This window comes from Lipotes vexillifer, unplaced genomic scaffold, assembly GCF_000442215.2.
Source record: "Lipotes vexillifer unplaced genomic scaffold, Lipotes_vexillifer_v1.1 scaffold761, whole genome shotgun sequence".
Lineage (NCBI taxonomy): Eukaryota > Metazoa > Chordata > Mammalia > Artiodactyla > Lipotidae > Lipotes > Lipotes vexillifer.
Genome location: NW_006796275.1, coordinates 850,671 through 872,609, shown reverse-complemented (window position 1 = coordinate 872,609; position 21,939 = coordinate 850,671). Strand labels below are relative to the sequence as shown.

The 21,939-nt window shown below is 35.6% G+C and overlaps 1 protein-coding gene across 1 annotated transcript in view; it reads left to right on the top strand.

Moving 5' to 3' along the window:
* The window catches only part of CDH10 (cadherin 10), a 118,223-nt gene that overhangs the window by 73,841 nt on the left and 22,443 nt on the right, over nucleotides 1-21,939 (top strand). The window contains exons 5-6 of the mRNA XM_007468408.1: nucleotides 18,971-19,158; nucleotides 20,693-20,946. Of these exons, the coding sequence (XP_007468470.1) occupies nucleotides 18,971-19,158; nucleotides 20,693-20,946 (442 nt within the window). The remainder of the gene's footprint in view (nucleotides 1-18,970; nucleotides 19,159-20,692; nucleotides 20,947-21,939) is intronic.

Sequence of the window (21,939 nt, the reverse complement as noted above, 5' to 3'; positions counted from 1 at the left end):
GGAAGAGCAAAGGTTGATGAGAGTCTGAACTGAAGCTGAGGAGAGGAGGGATTTGAGATATAGTTAAGTAGTTGAGCTGTAGGACGTGGTAATTAGGTCAATAAAAGGTTCGAGGGAGAAAGAGAGCAAAAGATACTTTCTAGTTTTTTACCAGAAGAGCTTGTTTGAAGAGAGACAGGGATTTCAGTTTGATTCGAACGTTTTAAATTAAGATTCCTGCAGAAAGATAGTGGTTTTAAATACCTAGGAGACAGTGAACTATGTTGATCTGATGTACACACACGATATATAAGTGAGAACAGATGTGATGATCTCAGCTAAGCTAAATATTTAGAGTGACATAACTGAGGAAATGTACGATTCCCAAGTATGATGAAATATATACTTCTCTAAGAAAAATAGAAATTATACAAAAATCCACTTGGAGCTCTCCAGTTATTCCCATGGAAAGTTGCCTTAGACTAAACGATTTAGCATTTTTTCATCATGGGATTCGAAGTCCCTCTGTGTTATGGCATCCTCTAGAACACACTTGGAAAATACCCCTGGGTAGGTATAGAGAGAGAGATATAGAAACAGAACTAGCTGTGCAAATATACTTAGACTCAGTTAAGCCGCTGTTACAGAGTTTTCAGTAAGCCTACAATTTCAGGGAAGATGCATTGCAAAGAGACTGAGTACCTAGTACAATGTAATATGTTTATGAATGACTCTAAGGTTATCTTAACCGCCACTGATTCTATATACTTTTTATGTTCCTACACATTGCAATTGTGTGTATTTATTGATGTCAGTTAACTTGGAGACAATTTCAAAGAAATGAATCAACATGGATTCCCTAGTCTCTGGGAATCAATGGCAGCTTCTCTAAAAGCTTTGTCCTGTTGTTTTCTTCAATGGCATGAACAGGAAACTAAGACATCTTGCAGCATCTCATTTTGCTCTAATTTAACTTAAATGCCCAAAGCTAAGTTGGTGATCATGTCTCCAGTGCTCACAGAATAGGTTTCTGCCTTTGCTCTGGTGGGAGTCTTCAGTTCCAAACCCTCAGTCCTCTGTCAGTCTCTGGTGTGACTTTCAGCTCTCCGCTCCTTTTCCTAAATGCCCATTTAGCATTGCATAATTTCCTTAACTGCTCTGCAGTTTCCTCTCAGGAGCTTTATCTTGTTTTTAATTTCTTCCTGTTAAGCTCATTAAAAAACATCTTTTAAACATTATACAATGGAATGGTTTATAAACGTGCATAATTGTGTCATTTTTCTTAGAGCAAGTGTTGTTTGAGATTATTATGCAGCGTAGAGATGTGACAATAAGATTACACACAAAGCAAATAAAAAAATTAAACTATGTTAAATTATTTTGTTATTCACATATGTGGTGCTTTTTTCTCACAACTCTGGAAAAGTAGAGAGTTAATGTTAATGTGACTAGAAACAAGGGCAGGGAACAAAGGAAAGAGTCCAATTATATTTCCTGGAACCTTACTGTTTTTTATCAACAAAACAAAACGGCAGCTATCTGTTGCCAAGCTTCCAAAGCTATGTTTGCCCTCTTAGCTCTCCCATTTGTTTTCTGGCATCTATTTTGTTGTTTCTGAGGAAGTCACGCTGTCACATCTCTTACAGTGCCCATCCTATGCCTTTCCTCCAAAGTCTCTTACATTGAGCTGTCAGTTACTTTTGTTTCCTGTACACAAATCTGCAGTGTTTTTAATACTCAAGTGCAAAGGTCCTATTGATCAAATTTTTGGTGGAAAAAGTGACCTGAATACTTAATCTTGAATCAAAAAAACAAACAAACAAACAAACAAAACAGAAATGCATTAAAATTGTTTTAAGTCTTTAATAATGAAAATTTAGATGTTATGTGAGGTTGTCATTAATAGTCTCAGAATACACTTATTTAAGTAGTCTTATCTTTCGGCCAGTCCTTAGGAAGTATTCTTTGCAATATTACCATTTTGTACCATTCCTTGCACTTAAGTCGATAACCAAACCAAGAACATACCCACTGGGAAGAAATATTTATCTGCCCTAAACATTAAAAGAGAAGCAAATGATTCAATCAGACACCTGGGAATGAATTTAAAACAACTATAAATTGGAATTGACAGGAAAGCATACCACATAATTAAAGCTTCATCAACTGTAAGATAAAAAATAAGGAGCATACAAATAGACGTCTTTAAGGAAACATGACACGTAAGATGGGTGACAGGTGCTACTTTGCCTTTGTCAGTGTGTGCAGTACAATCTGTCTCCTTTCTGGATCCCCTCCCCCTACATGGTAAACACCCTTGCATGCTCTTAATGAAAGCAATTTCACTTTGCTTGACAAACTAAGATACTTGTGTTCAACAGACGAGTCTTGGAAAAAAATTTAAAAGCATGAATGAATAGCTCTTTCATACCTTTAAAATATAGAAATGCAGTTTTTAAACTTTGAAGTAAACCCAGTAAATCTCATCCCTGAATAGGTTTCTGAGCATAAATGCAATTCCAGACAAAGCATTATCCAATTATATATCTTGGGCACTGAATAAATATTTATTGGATGGCAACTACTAAAGTTATCATATAATCAAAATGATCATGAATATGTGTGTTCTATATGTGTATACAACATATATACCTTTAATATAGCTATCTGAATTATTTAACAGAAGAACTAAATCTATGCTATTTTGATGAATGACCTCAATCTTAATCATTGCTTTTCTGCAAAGTATGGAACTCCTTGAAAACACTTTTATTAGTATTCAAGGAAAAATAAATATACTTTTATGCATGTATATACACACTCACTATGTGTGTGGGTGTGTGTATCCCTTACATATAAAATGATTTAGGCTTATTATAATGTGAATCAATGGAGCATGATCCCTTCCCTGGTAAACCTCAGAAAGCACTGAAAATTAACATGGATAATGCTTACTGTCATCAAAATGATATAAACTTTGTGATGGAGATCGTCTCTGCACAAACCAAGAAATAAAATGAAGTAATAAGTGATTTTGGATCCTTGACCAGAACTATTATGACAAGTTCAAAGTAGACAGATTTTCAGAATCTAAGCCTGTGCCTAGAAATCCAAGTAATCTCAAAATAGTCCAAGCTAAAAATAAAAAGTGGGAGAACAAATTCCCAGAGAATACTCCCAGTGAAATCTATGTACAGTAAAATTAATGAAACCAAAAAACTGTTTTTTTTCTTTTGTTCTCTCTCTCTCCATGTTAAAAAGGTCCATGATACAGAAACTTTTTACCATAACCTGATAATCTCCAATAATATCAGGTCAATTTTCTATTTAATTTTTTAAACAATAATTTGCTTCAGGGAATTCCCTGGTGGTCCAGTGATTAGGACTCGGTGCTTTCACTGCCAAGGGCGTGGGTTCAGTCCCTCGTCGGCAAACTAAGATCCCATGTGCTGTGTACCCTGGCCAAAAAATAATAATAATAATAAATAATTTGCTTCAAAGTATTAAATTCATAGATAAAATTTTTAAATGAAAAATGAGCCACCCATTCCATTCTTCCTCACCCATAGCTCTAATCATCACAGAAAACAACTTTAAACTGTTACTCTTTTTAGTTCATCTAGATTAAGCTGTAATTCTTTAAGTAATATTTTCTTGTTATTTTTAAAATATTTTTTCATTACCTTTTGACTTCTCTTCATTATTCATGAAAATGGAGTTCAGTAGCATCTCAGTCTATGCTCCCCTTAATATAATTATGATAACACTTTTTAAAATTTCTCTATTGGTTTTCTTAGAAAATTTAATTGTTATGAAATTTCTTTTATATCCACCATTCTCAGCCTTCCTCTCTGTCTTTCTGTCCCAACAGCATTCTCACTGAAGCACTAAATATATTTAAGAACGGTTTAACTGTCTTAAGAAAAAGCTCTATAATTTTTAAAATACACTTTTTCAAAGTACTATACTATTACCTGTAAAAGTTTGATCTTTAGTCCAAAAATGTATACAAAAGCATACACTGGCTCTCAAAAGTCTTAGAGGAGAAAAGCCAGACATTTTATTTCCCATGTAATGATTTCAACTACTGACTATTAAAGATCCTCTTTAGCAAAGTTGTATTTTCTGAGATGTTACAGGTTTGTGCTTTAGATGTGCAGTGGGTACAGCTGTTCAAAATTTGTTAGTGAAAAACTCTATAGCACTTAGCTTCATTTTGGCAGCATTCAGAGTTGCGAACCTAGATTCCTCAGTATTCCCCTTCCAGTATGGGCTGGCTAATCTCTATAGCTCAAGAAAATCTGCCATCCCAGACATTTATTTTTCACTTTTGTAACTTGAATACATAGCTCTGTAGATCTCCTGTATTCCTGTATCTTGATTTAGCCCATTATTGTCCAGGAATACATTCATTAGTTTATTTTAAAAAGCCCAAAGGCAGAGAAATTTGCTGAGTCTAAAATTATCTTTATTGGGCTATCATACTTGATTAATATGGTGCCTATAGTGAATACTCAAGGTTCAAAATAACTTTATCATCAAATTTTGATGACATTGCTCAATATCTTTCTAGGATCAGAGGTTACCTTGAAAGGTCCATTGACATTTTGATCCATGCCTTTTATTTTTTCCAACCACACAATTATATATTAATTTTTAATTGTGTGTACTTCCTTCCATTGTCCTCTAGTTCACCAATTCTGTCCTTTGGTGATTTTAATTTTCTGTTTAACCCATCCATTATTTTTTAACTGTTCTGACTTCAACTATTATATTGTTAGTATCTATGCTTTGTATTTGGCTTCATATCTATATAGCCAGCCACATTTCATTGTCTAGTAAAAATATTATAACTTTTACTCCTTAAAACATAATGAATATATTTTTAAAATATTCTTCATGTGATGACTCCACATTAGTTGTTTTGTTGATATGATTCAGCTAAAGTACTTAATTTGTTTTGTTTTGTGCTTTTGAATTTTATTTTATTGTTGCTTTTCAGTGTTTTGTTTTTGTTTTCCTGATGACACTCACTTATATTTCCTTTTGTTGTTATTATGTATATATATATTTTTAATTAATAATCATTGAAATTTGTGAGACCTGAAGTTGAATTTTACTTTATATTTTTAAATAAATCTTTATTGGAATATAATTGCTTCACAATACTGTGTTAGTTTCTGTTGCACAACAAAGCAAATCAGCCATAGGCATACACATATCCTCATCTCCCCTCCCTCTTGAGCCTCCCTCCCACCCACCCTATCCCACCCCTGTAGGTCATTGTAAAGCACTGAGTTGATCTCCCTGTGCTCTGCTGCTGCTTCCCACTAGCTAACTATTTTACATTCAATAGTGTATACATGTGGATGTTACTCTCACCTTGCCCCAGGTTCCCCCTCCCACACCGTGTCCTCAGGTCCATTCTCTACGTCTACATTTTTATTCCTGCCCTGCAACTAGCTTCATCAGTACTTTTTTTTTTTTAGATTCCATATATATGCGTTTGTATACGGTATTTATTTTTCTCTTTCTGACTTACTTCTCTCTGTATGATAGGCTCTAGGTCCATCCACCTCACTACAAATAACTCCATTTTGTATCTTTTTATGGCTGAGTAATATTCTATTATATATATGCCACATCTTCTTTATCCATTCATCTGTTGATGGACATTTAGGTTGGTTTCATGTCCTGGCTATTGTAAAAAGAGCTGCAGTGAACACTGTGGTACATGTCTCTTTTTGAATTATGGTTTTCTCAGGGTATATGCCCAGTAGTGGGATTGCTTTGTCATATGGTAGTTCTATTTTTAGATTTTTAAGGAACATCCATACTATTTTCCATAGTGGTTGTATCAATTTACATTCCCACCAACAGTGCAGGAGGGTTCCCTTTTCAACACACACTTTCCAGCATTTATTCTTTCTAGATATTTCGATAATGGCCATTCAGACTGGCATGAGGTGATACCTCATTGTAGATTTGATTTGCATTTCTCTAAAAATTAGTAACATTGAGCATCTTTACATGTGTCTTTTGGCCATCTGTATGTCTTCTTTGGTGAAATGTCTGTTTAGGTCTTCTGCCCATTTTTTAATTGGGTTGTTTGTTTTTTTGGTATTGAGCTCCATGAGCTGTTTGTATATTTTGGAGATTAATTCTTTGTCCGTTATTTCAGTTGCAAATATTTTCTCCCATTCTGAGGGTTGTCTTTTTGTCTTGTTTATGGTTTCCTTTGCGGTGCAAAAGCTTTTAAGTTTAATTAAGTCCCATTTGTTTATTTTTGTTTTTAGTTTCCTTACTCTAGGAGGTGGGTCAAAAAAGATCTTGCTGTGATTTATGTCAAAGAGTGTTTTTGTTATGTTTTCCTCTAAGAGTTCTACAGTGTCTGGTCTTACATTTAGGTCTTTAATCCATTTTGAGTTTATTTTTGTGTATGGTGTTAGGGAGTGTTCTAATTTAATTCTTTCACATGTAGCTGTCCAGTTTTCCCAGCACCACTTATTTAAAAGGCTGTCTTTTCTCCATTGTTTGTTCTTGCCTCCTTTGTCATAAATTAGGTGACCATGTGTGCATGGGTTTGTCTCTGGGCATTCCATCCTGTACCATTGAATCTATATTTCTGTTTTTGTGCCAGTACCATACTGTCTTGAACACTGTAGATTTGTGGTATAGTTTGAAGTCAGGGAGCCTGATTCCTCCAACTCCATTTTTCTTTCTCAATATTGCTTTGGCTCTTTGGGGTCTTTAGTGTTTCCATACAAATTGTAAAATTTTTTGTTCTAATTCTGTGAAGAAAGCCATTGGTAGTTTGATAGGATTGCACTAATTCTGTAGATTGCTTTGGGTAGCATAGTCATTTTTGCAATATTGATTCTTCCAATCCAAGAACATGGTATATTTTTCCATCTGCTATGTCATCTTTGATTTCTTTCATCAGCGTTTTATAGTTTTCTGAGTACAAGTCTCTCACCTCCTTAGGTAGGTTTATTCCTAGGTATTTTATTCTTTTTGTTGCAATAGTAAATAAGAGTGTTTCCTTAACTTCTCTTTCTGATTTTTCATTGTTGGTGTATAGGAATGCCAGAGATTTCTGTGCATTAGTTTTGTATCCTGCAACCTTACCAAATTCATTGATTAGTTCTAGTAGTTTCTGGTGGCATCTTTAGGACTTTCTATGTATAGTATCATGTCATCTGCAAAGCGTGACAGTTTTACTTCTTTTCCAATTTGTATGCCTTTTATTTCTTTTTCTTCTCTAATTGCTATGACTAGGACTTCTAAAACTATGTTGAATAAGAGTGGCAAGAGTGGGCATCCTTGTCTTCTTCCTGATCTTAGTAGAAATGCTTTCAGTTTTTTACCATTGAGTATGATGCTTGCTGTGGGTTTGAAATATATGACCTTTATTCTGTTGAGGCAGGTTCCCTCTAGGCCCATTTTCTGGAGAGCTTTTATCATAAATTGCTGTTCAATTTTGTCAAAAGCTTTTTCTGCATCTATTGAGTTGATCATATGGTTTTTATTCCTTAATTTGTTAATGTGGTGTATCACATTGATTGATTTGCATATATTGAAGAATCCTTGCATCCCTGGGATAAATCCCACTTGATCATGGTGTATGATCCTTTTAATGTATTATGGGATTCTGTTTGCTAGTATTTTATTGAGGATTTTTGCATCTATGTTCATCAGTGATATTGGTCTAAATTTTCTTTTTTGTGATTCTTTTTCTGGTTTGGGGATCAGGGTGATGGTGGCTTCGTAGAATGAATTTGGGAGTGCTTCTCCCTCTGCAATTTTTTGGAAGAGTTTGAGAAGGGTTAGTGTTAGATCTTCTCTAAATATTTGATAGAATTCACCTGTAAAGTCATCTGGTCCTGGACTTTTTTTTGTTGGAAGATTTTAATCACAGTTTCAATTTCATTACTTGTGATAGGTCTGTTTATATTTTCTAATTCTTCCTGGTTCAGTCTTGGAAAATTGTACCTTTCCAAGAATTTGTCCATTTCTTCAGGATTGTCCATTTTATTGGCATATAGTTGTTTGTAGTAGTCTCTTATAATCCTTTGCATTTCTGCAGTGTCAGTTGTGATTTCTCCTTTTTCACTTCTAATTTTATTGATTTACATTCTCTCCCTTTTTTTCTTGATGAGTCTGGGTAAGGGTTTATCAGTTTTGTTTATCTTCTCAAAAGCCAGCTTTTAATTTTGTTGATCTTTGCTATTGTTTTTTCTTCATTTCTATTTCATTTATTTCTGCTCTGACCTTTATGATTTCTTTCCTTCTACTGACTTTAGGTTTTCTTTGTTCCTCTTTCTCTAGTTGTTTTAAGTTATGGTTAGATTGTTTGAGATTTTTCTTGTTTCTTGATGTGAGATTGAATTGCTACAAACTACCTTCTTAGAACTGCTTTTCCTGAGTCCCATAAGTTTTGGGTTGTTGTGTTTTCGTTGTCAATTGTTTCTATGTATTTTTTTATTTCTTCTTTGATTTCTTCAGTGATCTCTTGGTTATTTAGTAGCGCACTGTTTAGCTTCCATGTATTTGTGGGGTTTCTACAGTTTTTTTCCTGTAATTGATTTCCAATCTCATAGCATTGTGGTCAGAAAAGATGCTTGATATGATTTCAATTTTCTTAAATTTTCCAAGGCTTGATTGTGACCCAAGACGTGATCTATCCTGGAGAATCCTCCATGTGCACTTGAGAAGAAAGTGTATTCTGCCACTTTTGGGTGGAATGTTCTATAACTATCAATTAAATCTATCTGGCATATTGTATCATTTAAAGCTTGTGTTTCCTTATTTATTTTCTGTTTGGATGATCTGTCCATTGGTGTAAGTGGGGTGTTAAAATCCTCTACTATTATTGTGTTACTGTCGATTTCTCCTTTCATGGTTGTTAGCACTTGCTCTATGTATTGAGCTGCTCCTATGTTGGGTGCATAAACATTTATAATTGTTATATCTTCTTCTTGGATTGATCCTTTGATCATTATGTAGTGTCCCTCCTTATCTCTTGTAACAGTCTTTATTTTAAAGTCTATTTTTTCTGACATGAGTATTGCTACCCCAATTTTCTTTCTATTTCCATTTGCCTGGAATATCTTTTCCCATGCATTCACTCTCAGTCTGTATGTGTCCCTAGGTCTGAAGTGGGTCTCTTGCAGACTACATATATATGGGTCTTCTTTTTGTATCCATTCAGCCAGTCTGTGTCGTTTGGTTGGGGCATTTAATCCATTTATATTCATGGTTATTATTGATATGTATGTTCCTATTACCATTTTCTTAATTGCCTTGGGTTTGTTTTGTGGGTCTTTTTCTTCTCTTGTGTTTCCCACCTAGAGAAGTTTCTTTAGCATTTATTGTAAAGCTGGTTTGGTGATGCTGAATTCTCTTAGCTTTTGCTTGTCTGAAAAGCTTTTGATTTCTCTGTCGAATCTGAATGATTTCCTTGCTGGGTAGAGTAATCTTGGTTGTAGGTTTTTCTCTTTCATCACTTTATCCTGCCACTCCCTTCTGGCCTGCAGAGTTTCTGCTGAAAAATCAGCTGATAACCTTATGGGGATTACTTTGTATGTTATTTTTGTTTTTCCCTCGCTGCTTTTAATATTTTCTTTTGTAATTAATTTTTGTTAGTTTGATTAATATGTGTCTTGGTGTGTTTTTCCTAGGGTTTATCCTGTTTGGGACTCCCTGTGCTTACTGGACTTGGGAGATGATTTCCTTTCCTCTATTAGGGAAGTTTTCAACTATAATCTCTTCAAATATTTTCTCAGATGCTTTCTTTTTCTCTCCTTCTTCTGAGACCCCTATAATTCAAATGTTGGTGCCTTTAGTGTTGTCCCAGAGGTCTCTGAGATTATCTTCAATTCTTTTCATGCTTTATTCTTTATTCTGCTCCTCAGCAGTTATTTCCATCATTTTGTCTTCCAGATCATTTATTCGTTCTTCTGCCTCCGTTATTCTGTTATTGATTCCTTCTAGTGTATTTTTCATTTTAGTTATTGTGTTGTTCATCTCTGTTTGTTGTTTATTTCTTCTTGATCTTTGTTAGACATTTGTTGTATTTTCTCAATCCAGGCCTCCATTCTATTTCTGAGATTCCGGATCATCTTTACTATCATTACTCTGAATTCTTTTTCAAGTAGATTGCCTATTTCCTCTTCATTTATTTAGTCTTGTAGGTTTTACCTTGCTTCTTCATCTGTGACTTTTTTGTCATGTGATTTTTTATTTTTTTACGAGTGGGATGTGTTCCTGTCTTACTGATTGTTCGGTCTGAGGCTTCCAACACTGGAATTTGTTGGCTGTTGGGTAGAGCTGGTCGTGGTGCTGAGATGAGGACCACTGTGAGACCTCACTTAGATGAATGTTCCCTGTGGTCTGAGGTTCTCTGGTAGTCCAGTGGTTCAGACTCAGATCTCCCACTGCAGGAGCTTTGGCCTGACCCCTGGCTCATGAACCAAGATCCCGCAAGCAATGTGGGGTGGCAAAAAAAAAAAGAGAACAATAACAAAGTAAAATTAGACTAGGAAACTAATAGATATGTTAGAAAGAATATGAAAATAAAAATATAGATGAAACAACTGGAAGGTACAACAGTACCACAGTAGTAAAAAAGAAGAGGAGGGAAAAGAAAAAAAAAAAAGTGAGGGGGAGGCCTTGGCTGTGGAGGGTGGAGCCTAAGCAAGGGTGAGTTTTGGGCAGTGGGCAGGACCTATGCTTAGGACCCACAAGCTGTAAAAGGCCCTTGGGGCTGTGGGAGGTAGAGCTTAGCTCAAGGAACAGAAGGGGCCCAGGCGTGCCCCTCCACCCCTGGTCTCAGAGGGCAGGGGACCTTACCTGGGAGCCCAGCAGGCTTCCTGGGCTGGAGTGGGCAGGGTAAATGCCCTCTGCTCCTCTCCCACTCCTCCCAGAGGGCCCCTCCCACCTGCCTCTCCTGATGTCCCTGGTCTCAGGGGCATCGATCCTGTCTGACCTCCACTTCTCCTCCTCCCTCAGTGCCCCACGTCTTATCAGTTCACTTGGTGGTCCCTCCTGTCTCCTTAGGCTTCAGGGTCCCCCACCAACAGCTGGCAGGTGCCCTAGTTGTGGGGAGATGCTAACTCAGCATCTTCCCACACTGCCATCTTAGAGGGTTCCTCCTGAAGTTGAATTTTAAATAGAAGATGTTTACTTCCATCAAGTACCAGGAACACTAACAACACTTTTAAGTAATGCTTAATTTGACAATTATTTATAATGTCTATGGGTTTGCTTGTTTGTTTTACATTTTCATGCAGTATGTAATAACTACAAGAGAATATAAGTAGTACCACTTTAACGCATTACAAGGACTTTAAAAATAGTTTGCATTCACATGCATGATCCTTGAATTTTGTGCTCATGTATGTACATGTTCAAGAGAGATTATTCATATATATAAATATATATACATAGTATTTATGTTTTTCTAAACAAAATATTGTTGAGTTCTTGTTTATGGTTTATAAAAATAGTATCACACCATATATAATTTTCTGAAATTTGCCTTTTTCCACTTAATATGATGCAACTAAGATGCATCCACATTTTTTCTGATGTAACTATAGCTCATGGTTTTCAATTTTGTATTATGTTGAGATGTCTGATAATGTAACAACTTATTTACCTATTCTCATGCTGCTTGACATTTGGTTCCCTTCCTCTTTTTTTTCTTTTTAACTTTACAAACAATAATTCTGTGTTTAACTTTACATAACTTTATAACCAATGGCATTTCTGCAGCTATTTTCCTCATGCATATTGCTGGATTTTATTTATGCTAATATTTGACAACATATAATCTTGTTATGGGTTGAATTGAGTCCTCCAAAAATATGTTTTTAAGTCCTAATCCACAGTATTTCAGAATGTGACCTTATGTGGAAATAGGGTCTTTAGAGGTGATCAAGTTAAAAGGAGATCATTAGGGTTGGGACCCTTTTCCAATATGACTGATATCCTTAAAAAAAAGGGGCAATTTGGATACACAGAGACACACACACTAAGGGAGTACAATGTGAACATACAGGGAAAAGGGCCATGTAACTGGAATGATGCATCTACAAGTCAAGGAATGCCAAGGATTGCTGGCAAACACTAGAACCTATAAAAGGGATAGAAGGATCTTCTCTACAGCTGTCAAGGAGAGAATGGCCCTGCCAGATACATAGATTTCAGACTTCTAGCCTTCAAAACTGTAAGACAATAAATTTCTACTGTTTAAAGCCACCTAGATTTTTGTTATAGTAACCCAGGAAACAAAAATTTCCCAAAATCATTGTGTCAAATTTAACACCAATCAGCTCTGCATAATAGTTCCTCTTAGACCACATACTTTTTACATTTGGTTTTGTCAGACTTTATTTTTGTTAGGTTAGTAGGTGTAAAATGATATCACATCATGTCCTTAATTTAATTTGCATTGCTTGATTAAGATCCAGTATATTTCTCTATGTTTATTTGTCTTGTTTATTCTACTGTAAACTCTTTTCCATTTACACCCTTGACTAAATTTTCTACTAGCTTATATGCACACAACTGTATGTATGTATATGTGTGTGTGTGCATACTCCAACAGGCATTTGGCATGTTGTTCTATATCTTATGGCACCTGACTCCATCATTTTTCTTCCTTTGTGGCTTTATGAGCCAAGTATTTACAACTGTATTTTCATTGAGCTATGTAATACATCTTTCCAGGGCTATTAATGTCTCTCACTTTTGGAAAAGGCACTTGAGGGAGAAAGGTATGAGGAGAGGTACTGAGGAACAGTGGCATAAGAGGTACTGAGGTACAGTGGCATAATCTCAGTGCTTTTATTGTCCACATAGATTCTCCATGAAGTATTGGATTGGCCAAAAATTTCATTTGGGTTTTTCTGTAAGATCTTAGTGTCCCTAAGACCTGAATGAACTTTTTGGCCAAATAATTGTAGCCTACCTTGTGAGCCTTCACACCTTGTGTTGTGGAGGCCACAGTGTCATCTTTCTCCCCTAGTGGCTAAAGTTGCTTATATCTGTAAAAATAGAGCTCTTCAGGGTCATCCAAACCCACACAATGAATGTAAAATGTCACAAAGGGTGGCTTGTGTCTAGATCACCCTTCCACTGAATGCAAAACACTTATTGTGGAGACTATTTGCTGTTGTGTAACTACCCTGCAGATAGCTTGGAGTTTGATATGTATTCTTCTTGCTTCAAGAGGCCATAAAAATAAGGATCAATTTTTGAAAATGGCAAATATCTTCAGACCAAAATTGGGCTTCAGTTTTCTACTTTCTTCTCTAGGTTCTCATTTTCCATTCAATTTGGAGCTTATACTTTTTTAACACCTTCAAATGTGTATCTCTAATCTCTGTGATCCACAGAGATAGTATTGTTTTTCAGCTAAAAAGTTCAACTGAATTAACTAACTTACATTCCCAGAAACCTAATCTGATTTTATGTGCTTTAATCAACTAAATAATTATTTTCTTATCAAGGATCAAATTTTCAAAATGCTGTACAGTAGAAGCAAGTTGATTGGGTTCTTTGTACTTTTCTATGATCCCAATAATGTCTGATACCTCATTTAACTTCTATTTCAAAGAATTCTAATCTCACTTTCTTTTCTATTCCTCAGACAGTAAATCTCCAAGAAGAATTTGTTTATATTATAGAAAAACACTGTATTAGTGACCAGTGTTTGGCCATTAGGGTTTTGTTTTTTTCTAGTGGAATGGAATTCTAGGCCATTTTCAGTGACTATGATTAAAACAAAAATGTGCAACTACTTTACAAGTATGAATTTATAAATAAAGATTTGTGTATTCAGTTCTAATATTACAGTGTTTCTATTTAAATATTTTTATTCTATTGTACTACAGGGTTTTCTCTTATGCTGAAAAGCTTTAAATACTAATATTTTAAATCGTAACACTCTAAATTCCTTTGAAGTGTACAGATATTTTATTTCTAAAACAAAGATCAATTAATATGTTAACAGGCAATAACTTACTGTTATTTAAATTTTTATATCAAAAACATAATTAGACTTACATTTCAAATACAAATAGCTTCCTTTTGCCTCTTTTAACATATTTGCATGTTATGAAAGAAGAGTTGCTCCATTTACTAAAATTTTGAATACTACACTATATTAAAAAAAATATGGTTCTTTCTTCACTAAAAGAAGTCAGGGCCCAACTTGGAGACATGGTGGATTTCAGGGCTTGGGCAGGGAAAATATAAGATGAACCCACATTTTGTGATGCTGGGAATTAAGGAAGTACTTCCCCCCCAAAAAAAGTAAATAAATAATGAAGTCATGTTGAAAAGACACCAGAGCCAACCTAGAAGATCACCCAATGACCAAGCCTGTAAGAACTTGCACAAAATAATAAATAGCCATATTATTAGATTATAACACATAGAATAAAATAAATGTCCTTACTGATATAAATAAATAAGTAAGGGAGAAAGGGCAGTTTTTCCTTGCAGAAGAATTCCAATTAATATATGTGGAAATAATGAAGAAAATAGAAGATCACCATTAGAAGCACCATTAGAAAGAAAATAGAAGATCACCATTAATGGTGCATTAGAATAATTGCACCATTAATTATTGCAAGGAAGATCATTGATTGATTATAAAATTAATGAGCAGACTTTTGAGGAAAAATAGGATATTTGCATAATCTTGAAGTATATTTCCCAAAATGTATACTAATTATAAAGAAAAAATATTTACTTAACAAATGAAAAAGACTGGCAGAATCACCTTCTTAACCAAGAGATCAAGGTTAATATCAACAGTCATAAGACATATTTGCATCCAATGCTACACTGAAAACAGATCACTCTTATGATATCCTTGACAAAAAAAAGAAATGCATGACCTCGATCTAATCATGAGAAAATATGAGACAGACCTAATTTTAAAGATGTTTTATAAAATAACTGACCAGTATTCTTTAAAGGTGTCAAGGTCATAGGAAGCATAGAAATACTGAAGAACTCTCACAGATTGGAGGAAAATAAATAGGCATGACAACTAAATATAAAGTAGGATCTCTGAAAAGACTTTAATGGAATAGCTGGTGAAATTAAAACAAAGTCTGGATTTTGTTAATAGTAAAGTGATTAGAATAGTGTTTCTCACATACTAAACTTTATACTATATAGGAGATTATGAATTAAAAATTTTAAATGAACTTGCTAAATATTATACAGTCAGGTATGGTACAGCTTGAGTTTTAACCCACACTATATAACCACTGGACTTTTCTTGTCTGGTTTTGGTATCAGGGGCATACATTACTGATCTCACATAATGAGTTGGAAAACAGTCCTCATTTTTCTTTTCTCCAGAAGACTTTACACATAAAGCTGTAAGTTACCTTCTTTAAGTAGAATCATTTTCTCTTCACCACATATTTGAGTTTCTTTTAATTTCTTTTTCAATTTTTTTGTCTCCCAATTTGTATTTTATTTGAACCATCAGTTGCATAGAAGTTTTTCTTAATTCTTCTAAATTTTCAAGAATATGAGTATTTGGGGAATTATCTTTTTTGTTTTAACCTCTATCTTAATTGTATACTGGTCAGAGAATTCAGTAGATACTGATTTATTAAAATGTATTCAAACTTGTCTTATAACTTAATACTTGATCAAATTGGGTTCAACGTTTCATGCCTGCTTGAAAAGAATCTATATTCTCTAGATGGTGCATACAGGTTTTATATATATAAATGTCAGTTGAAACATCCATATTATTTGCATTTATTTTGTTAAGTATTCCATGTATTTATAATGTTTCTAGTCTGGTTGACTGATCATTTATTGAAAAAAATTATTTTTGGCTGTATTCCACATATACTCTAGGTTTGAGAATAGATAAGCATGGTACTGAAGAGTTTTTTTTTTTTTTTTTTTTTTTGCTGTATGCGGGCCTCTCACTGTTGTGGCCTCTCCTGTTGGGGAGCACAGGCTCCAGATGCGCAGGCTCAGCGGCCATGGCTCACGGGCCCAGCCGCTCCGCGGCATGTGGGATCTTCCCTGACCAGGGCACGAACCCGTGTCCCCTGCATTGGCAGGCGGACTCTCAACCACTGCACCACCAGGGAAGCCATGAAGAGTTTTTTTTAAAACCCAGATTTTATAAGACATTATAAACCAAATGAAGAAATTAAGAATTTATTCTAACATCAATAAACAGTGCTTTCAGTAGAGAAGTTAAATCATTTCTGTCTTTTAGAAAGGCTACTTCGGCTCCAGTGTAATAAATCAATTCATTGAGATGCTACCTCTCTAACATTTAATATTTAAAAGAAAGTTGTTGAAGTAAGTAGACTAGAGTTGGTGGTGTTCTGAGGTAGAAGCATAGTGAAAATAAAAATATATCAAAAGAAAGAGCTAGAGGTTGCCAGGCAATGCATTGTGTAGAAAATCTTTCATGAGGGAGAAAAGTGTATTAAATTGAGGAAGAAAAGCATATTTTAAAAACCTAAAGGAGACCTAAACCTAAAGGAGTGTTATGGAGACTATTAATTAAGGGAGGGAATGACAATAAAAAGGAGCCAATCTGTGGAGGGCCAGCCTATGTATGTTTTATTTTAAGTACAAAGAGAGCTATCAAATGGTTTTGAAGTTCTGAATAATTATTGATTATTGTTTTCAAAGGGATAATATGGATGCAATGTGTACTGAGGGTAGCTGAGATTTGAGTGGATTTGGCCAAGAATAGCACCTGGTAGACGAGTTAGGAAGCTTCTCAGTTATCCAATATAAGAATAAGTATGGGGCTTCCCTGGTGGCACAGTGGTTGCAAGTCCACCTGCCGATGCACGGGGACACGGGTTCATGCCCCTGTCTGGGAAGATCCCACATGCCGCGGAGCAGCTGGGCCAGTGAGCCATGGCCGCTGAGCCTGCATGTTTGGAGCCTGCGCGTCCGGAGCCTGTGCTCTGCAACGGGAGAGGCCACAGCAGTGAGAGGCCCACGTACCTCAAAAAAATAAAATAAAAAAAAATAAGTATGTAGAGGCTGCTACATTCAAAGAAATACAATGGGAATATAAAGGTGAAAAAATACAAAGTCGTCCCTGTCATGTATCAATACAACATCCTCATGGTACATACAAATAAACAAGTAAATAATATAATGCCTAACAGTGACAAGGGATATGAAGAGTTATTGGGAGTGGTCTTCTCAATAAAGTTGTTTTCAGTAAGGTAATTGGTGAAAGCTTCTGACGGGTCGGAGTTGAGGGATCACCTGAAGGAAGAAAGTGAATGAGCCATCTGAATATCTAGGAACAGCTGTTTCTAGCAGAAGAAATAGCAAAGGCAAAGAGAGCCAACAAGACAGTAGCTATGGAATGAATTGAGAGTTGCATTCAACAATGTGTTACCAGAGATTAATGGAGGGAAAAAATGTACAAAAAGAATTAAAAAGTACACATTAAGTGACTAACCAGGGTGTGGTAGAAACTGAGTCTTAATGATGTCTCCTAGAAAAGGACTTTTCAAACTGAGCAGATATAGATGCCTGTATTAGTTTGTTAGGGCTGCCATAACAAAGTACCACATACTGTATGGTTTAAACAATAGACATTTCTTTTCTCACAGTTCTGGAAGCTGGAAGCCCAAGATCAAGGTGGTTTCTTCTGAGGCCTCTCACTAGCGTGTAGATGGCCATCTTCTCCCTGTCTTTACATGGGCTTTCCTCTGTGCCTGTCTGTGTCCAAATTCGGACACTAGTCATGTTAGATTAGGGCTCATCCTAATGTTCTCATTTAACCTTAATTACCTCTCTAAAGACGTTATCTTCTAGTACAGTCATATTTTGAGGTAGTGAATGGGGTTTAGGGGCTCAACATAGGAATTTTGAGGGCCATAGCCCCTTAAGCACTCAGCACATAATAGACCCATTTTCTCAGATTTGATAAATTGTGTTATGATTATTTGAGGTTCGTTGGGGGGGGAGAATTTTATGCGAGGGAAATAGTATGTGAACTATAGAGATATAGGAAATTAATTTTTGACAAGAAGGCTTTGAAAAGTCCAGTTTGGTGCAGATCTTTCCTGGAAGTGGCTAACAGAAAGACACATTAGGAAAGATATAGTCAGGCAAGAGCATGACTAGCTAAGAGGTCTGGACTTTATTATGTATATTAAGGAGAATTACTTAAGGTTTATGAACAAGAAGGTGCTCTAACCAGAAGTGTCCCTTAGGTCGATTAATCTGTCAGTAGCATGTAGTTTATGATCAGGTACTAAAATATAAATCTCATTAACAGGAGAGGTTGTTCATGCTGAAGCATGAGTAGGTGTACCAGGGGCTTAGATAAATTCTTGTTTTGCTCTGAAATGTAAGGGAATTGGTCAGAATTTAGTGTTTTTACAGTGACACTGTGAAGGACATCTTTGTATTTCTCCCACAGAGTATCCTTTGTGTCTCCTGTCACAAATAGAAGTGGGATTCTTCCCCACTATGGCTGATTTCATGGAATTTTGTAATGTTCTGCCCTGCAGCTGAAATAAACTGAGTAGTAAATAACTAAAAACAACAAAAGAAAAACAATTTAAAAATATGTTCACTGCAATATATAAATATTCACAGTATATTCTGTCATTTGTCGTGATTGTATAAACACACACAGGTACATATGTGTACTCAAAGCTGATATCTAGTTACTTCTGCAGATGCAAAAAAAGACAACATGCTCATTTTTAAAAGCAGAACTCCTGATACAATTAGAGATTGGGTCTCACTATTTATAGTAGGCACAGACCAAATCCCCCAGATTTCCACTTTTTCTGTTCCTAGACTTTATATTATCCATATTGTGTGTGTTCAACTTATTAGTCAACATCTAATGTAGAGTTTAAGATTTATAATATTCTCTCATACACATTTTACCTTAGAATAGTCTATGGAGAAATTTCTTTCTGTCTCTTCTTTTCTGTAATCTTTACAGACACCATCCATCTTCGAGTTCTTGAATCCTCCCCAGTTGGCACATCCATTGGAAGGGTAAAAGCAACTGATGCTGATACTGGGGAAAATGCTGAAGTAGAATACCGAATTATTGATGGTGATGGGACTGATATGTTTGACATCAGAACTGAGAAGGACACACAGGAAGGCATCATCACTGTGAAAAAGGTGCAGAACATCAATAGAAATAATCATCTGACTGTTAGGAAGTAGGGATTTCGATATGTATTATCCACTCATGCTCTGTCCGTTAAGAAATATCCGTACCATGTTCCAATGTAAATGCGTAAGTAGGGCTTCCCTGGTGGTACAGTGGTTGCGAGTCCGCCTGCCAATGCAGGGGACACGGGTTCGTGCCCCGGTCCGGGAAGATCCCACATGCCGCGGAGTGGCTGGGCCCGTGAGCCATGGCCGCTGAGCCTGCGCGTCCGGAGCCTGTGCTCTGCAACGGGAGAGGCCACAACAGTGAGAGGCCCGCGTACCGACCAAAAAAAAAAAAAAAGCATAAGTATGAGAGACATAAAGCCAAAGACCTCCTTGAATGTTTCGACCAAATGTTTTTGTTAATTAAAACATGAAACCTGAGATTTTACAAAATTTAAAAGGCAAGTTAATATACATGTGTTTGTATTTCTGAGCCACGTTAATAAAAGCCCCTTATTAACATCGTTTCCTTAAAAAAATAGTTAATAACTAATAATAGTAATATATCATCACAGTTGGAGGCATAAAAAGTAGCATGCCATCTATCCAGATGTATGAGGCAATAATTAGAGTTGCTAATAAAAAGAGACAGCGTGGATTGGAAAATAATCTCATTGTTCACATTTTCCCTTCTGCTGCCTAAATTAAACTTTTCGGCTAACATATGCTCAGTGATATGATTTAAAGGTAACTAGTTTTTTATTGTACATTCAGTACCATCCTTATAAGAAAAAATAAGGCCCAGTAAAATGTATGTCCTAATGAAATGTCCTGAACACTCTATTTGCATAAAGTAGCCATCAGTTAATCACGGAACTCTCCTCAGAGTCTATTGCGAAGTTCAAGGTACACAACCACTTTTAAACAGACAATGACCAGCAAAGGAGTGACCTACTGAATATTTAAGTTCCTTTTTGTTTCATAATGTAACCTAATTACCAATTAGATATCAAAATTTTTCTCTTTACCCAAGTTTTTTCTTATTTTCAATGTTTCATATAACTGATGAAAAGTTTTGTATTAGTCTTCAAAATTTCATCAAGTTTATGTAGTGCCATGAGCCTGTTAAACGGAATGGAAGTATCACAACATATATTTTAAAAGATTACTGAATTTTTTTACTTAGAAAAACTTAGCAGTAGCCAACACCTCAGCACACATACGTACACACAAACACACACACAATCCACCAACCCATGTTTTGTAATGAGTTACCACTATATGAGACAGGTCTTAATATCCTTTTCAATTTTTCTAAGATTTAAAATCTCATTTTCCTATGCTCTGAAGTGCTACAGTTTAAGTACATAAGAAGTAAAAATTGAATTCTACCTGATGTGTAAAGATTATATATTTTTATTAATTTTAATTATTTACAGTTTATAAACAACTTGACAACTCAACTAGGCTTTAAAAATCATACTGTAACTTGGAAGGAACATATAATTCAATTTCCCTCAATCTAATTTGATGATTTATTTACTTATTTTTAATACAGCCACTTGACTATGAGAGCCGAAGGCTTTACACTCTGAAGGTTGAAGCAGAAAATACCCATGTGGATCCACGTTTTTATTACCTAGGACCATTTAAAGATACGGCAATTGTGAAAATCTCTATCGAAGATGTGGACGAACCACCTGTTTTCAGCAGATCCTCCTATCTCTTTGAGGTTCATGAAGATATTGAAGTGGGTACAATCATTGGTACTGTGATGGCAAGGGACCCAGATTCTACTTCTAGCCCCATTAGGTAATTATGCTTATGCTTAGGATGAAAAGAAAGGGAATTGAAGTAAATGTAGAGAGCATGAAATTATATTTAAAACGTTTAATGCATTAAAAGATAGAGCTGTGCTGGGCTTCCCTGGTGGCACAGTGGTTGAGAGTCCACCTGGCGATGGGGGGGGACACGAGGGGACACGGGTTCGTGCCCCGGTCCCAGAAGATCCCACATGCGGCGGAGCAGCTGGGCCCATGAGCCATGGCCGCTGAGCCTGCACGTCCGGAGCCTCTGCTCCGCAACGGGAGAGGCCACAACAGTGAGAGGCCCGTGTACCAAAAAAAAAAAAAAAAAAGATAGAGCTGTGCATATGTTGGGTGAACACAAGTATTTAAGATAAGTTGTCTGTGTTCTGGCGCAGGGTATGCACAAATTTCATAGTTTGATTCCATTTTAACCATGCTAGTTACTGAAACTTGGCTTGTATCATCTGCCTGTCTCTTTAAGATATTTGTTGTTCTGACGCCTGGTACAGATAAAGGGGACTATTTCAGCTGTGCATTTGCAATGTAACAAAATCAATTTATCTGTGCTTTGGGGTTCTTAAATAATATGAGGTTGAGAGGAGTTTTAATAATTAAAAATTATATAATCATAACAATGTTACAATGTAGTTATGATTTTAAAAACTTCTATATCCTACCAGCAAAGGGGGAAGTTTGTTTGGTGTTCTTTTGGCTATATCAAAAAGTTTAGAACATTCCAGAAAGATCATAGTCATTTCAAATTTTTGTTTTGCTTTGTTTTCTTATGGCACCTAACAACATATAAGATGTGATAAAAACATACAAATGAGAAAGACAAAGTTTTCACTGACATTTGTTCTCTCATTTTAAAAAAGTACAAATATCTATATACAATATTCAGGATCAAAATTACTGCTCACTTTAAACTGTTAGTCCATCAATTATTTTGGATTTCATTTGTTTCCTTATCCTCAGCAGACTGATTTTGCTTATCCTT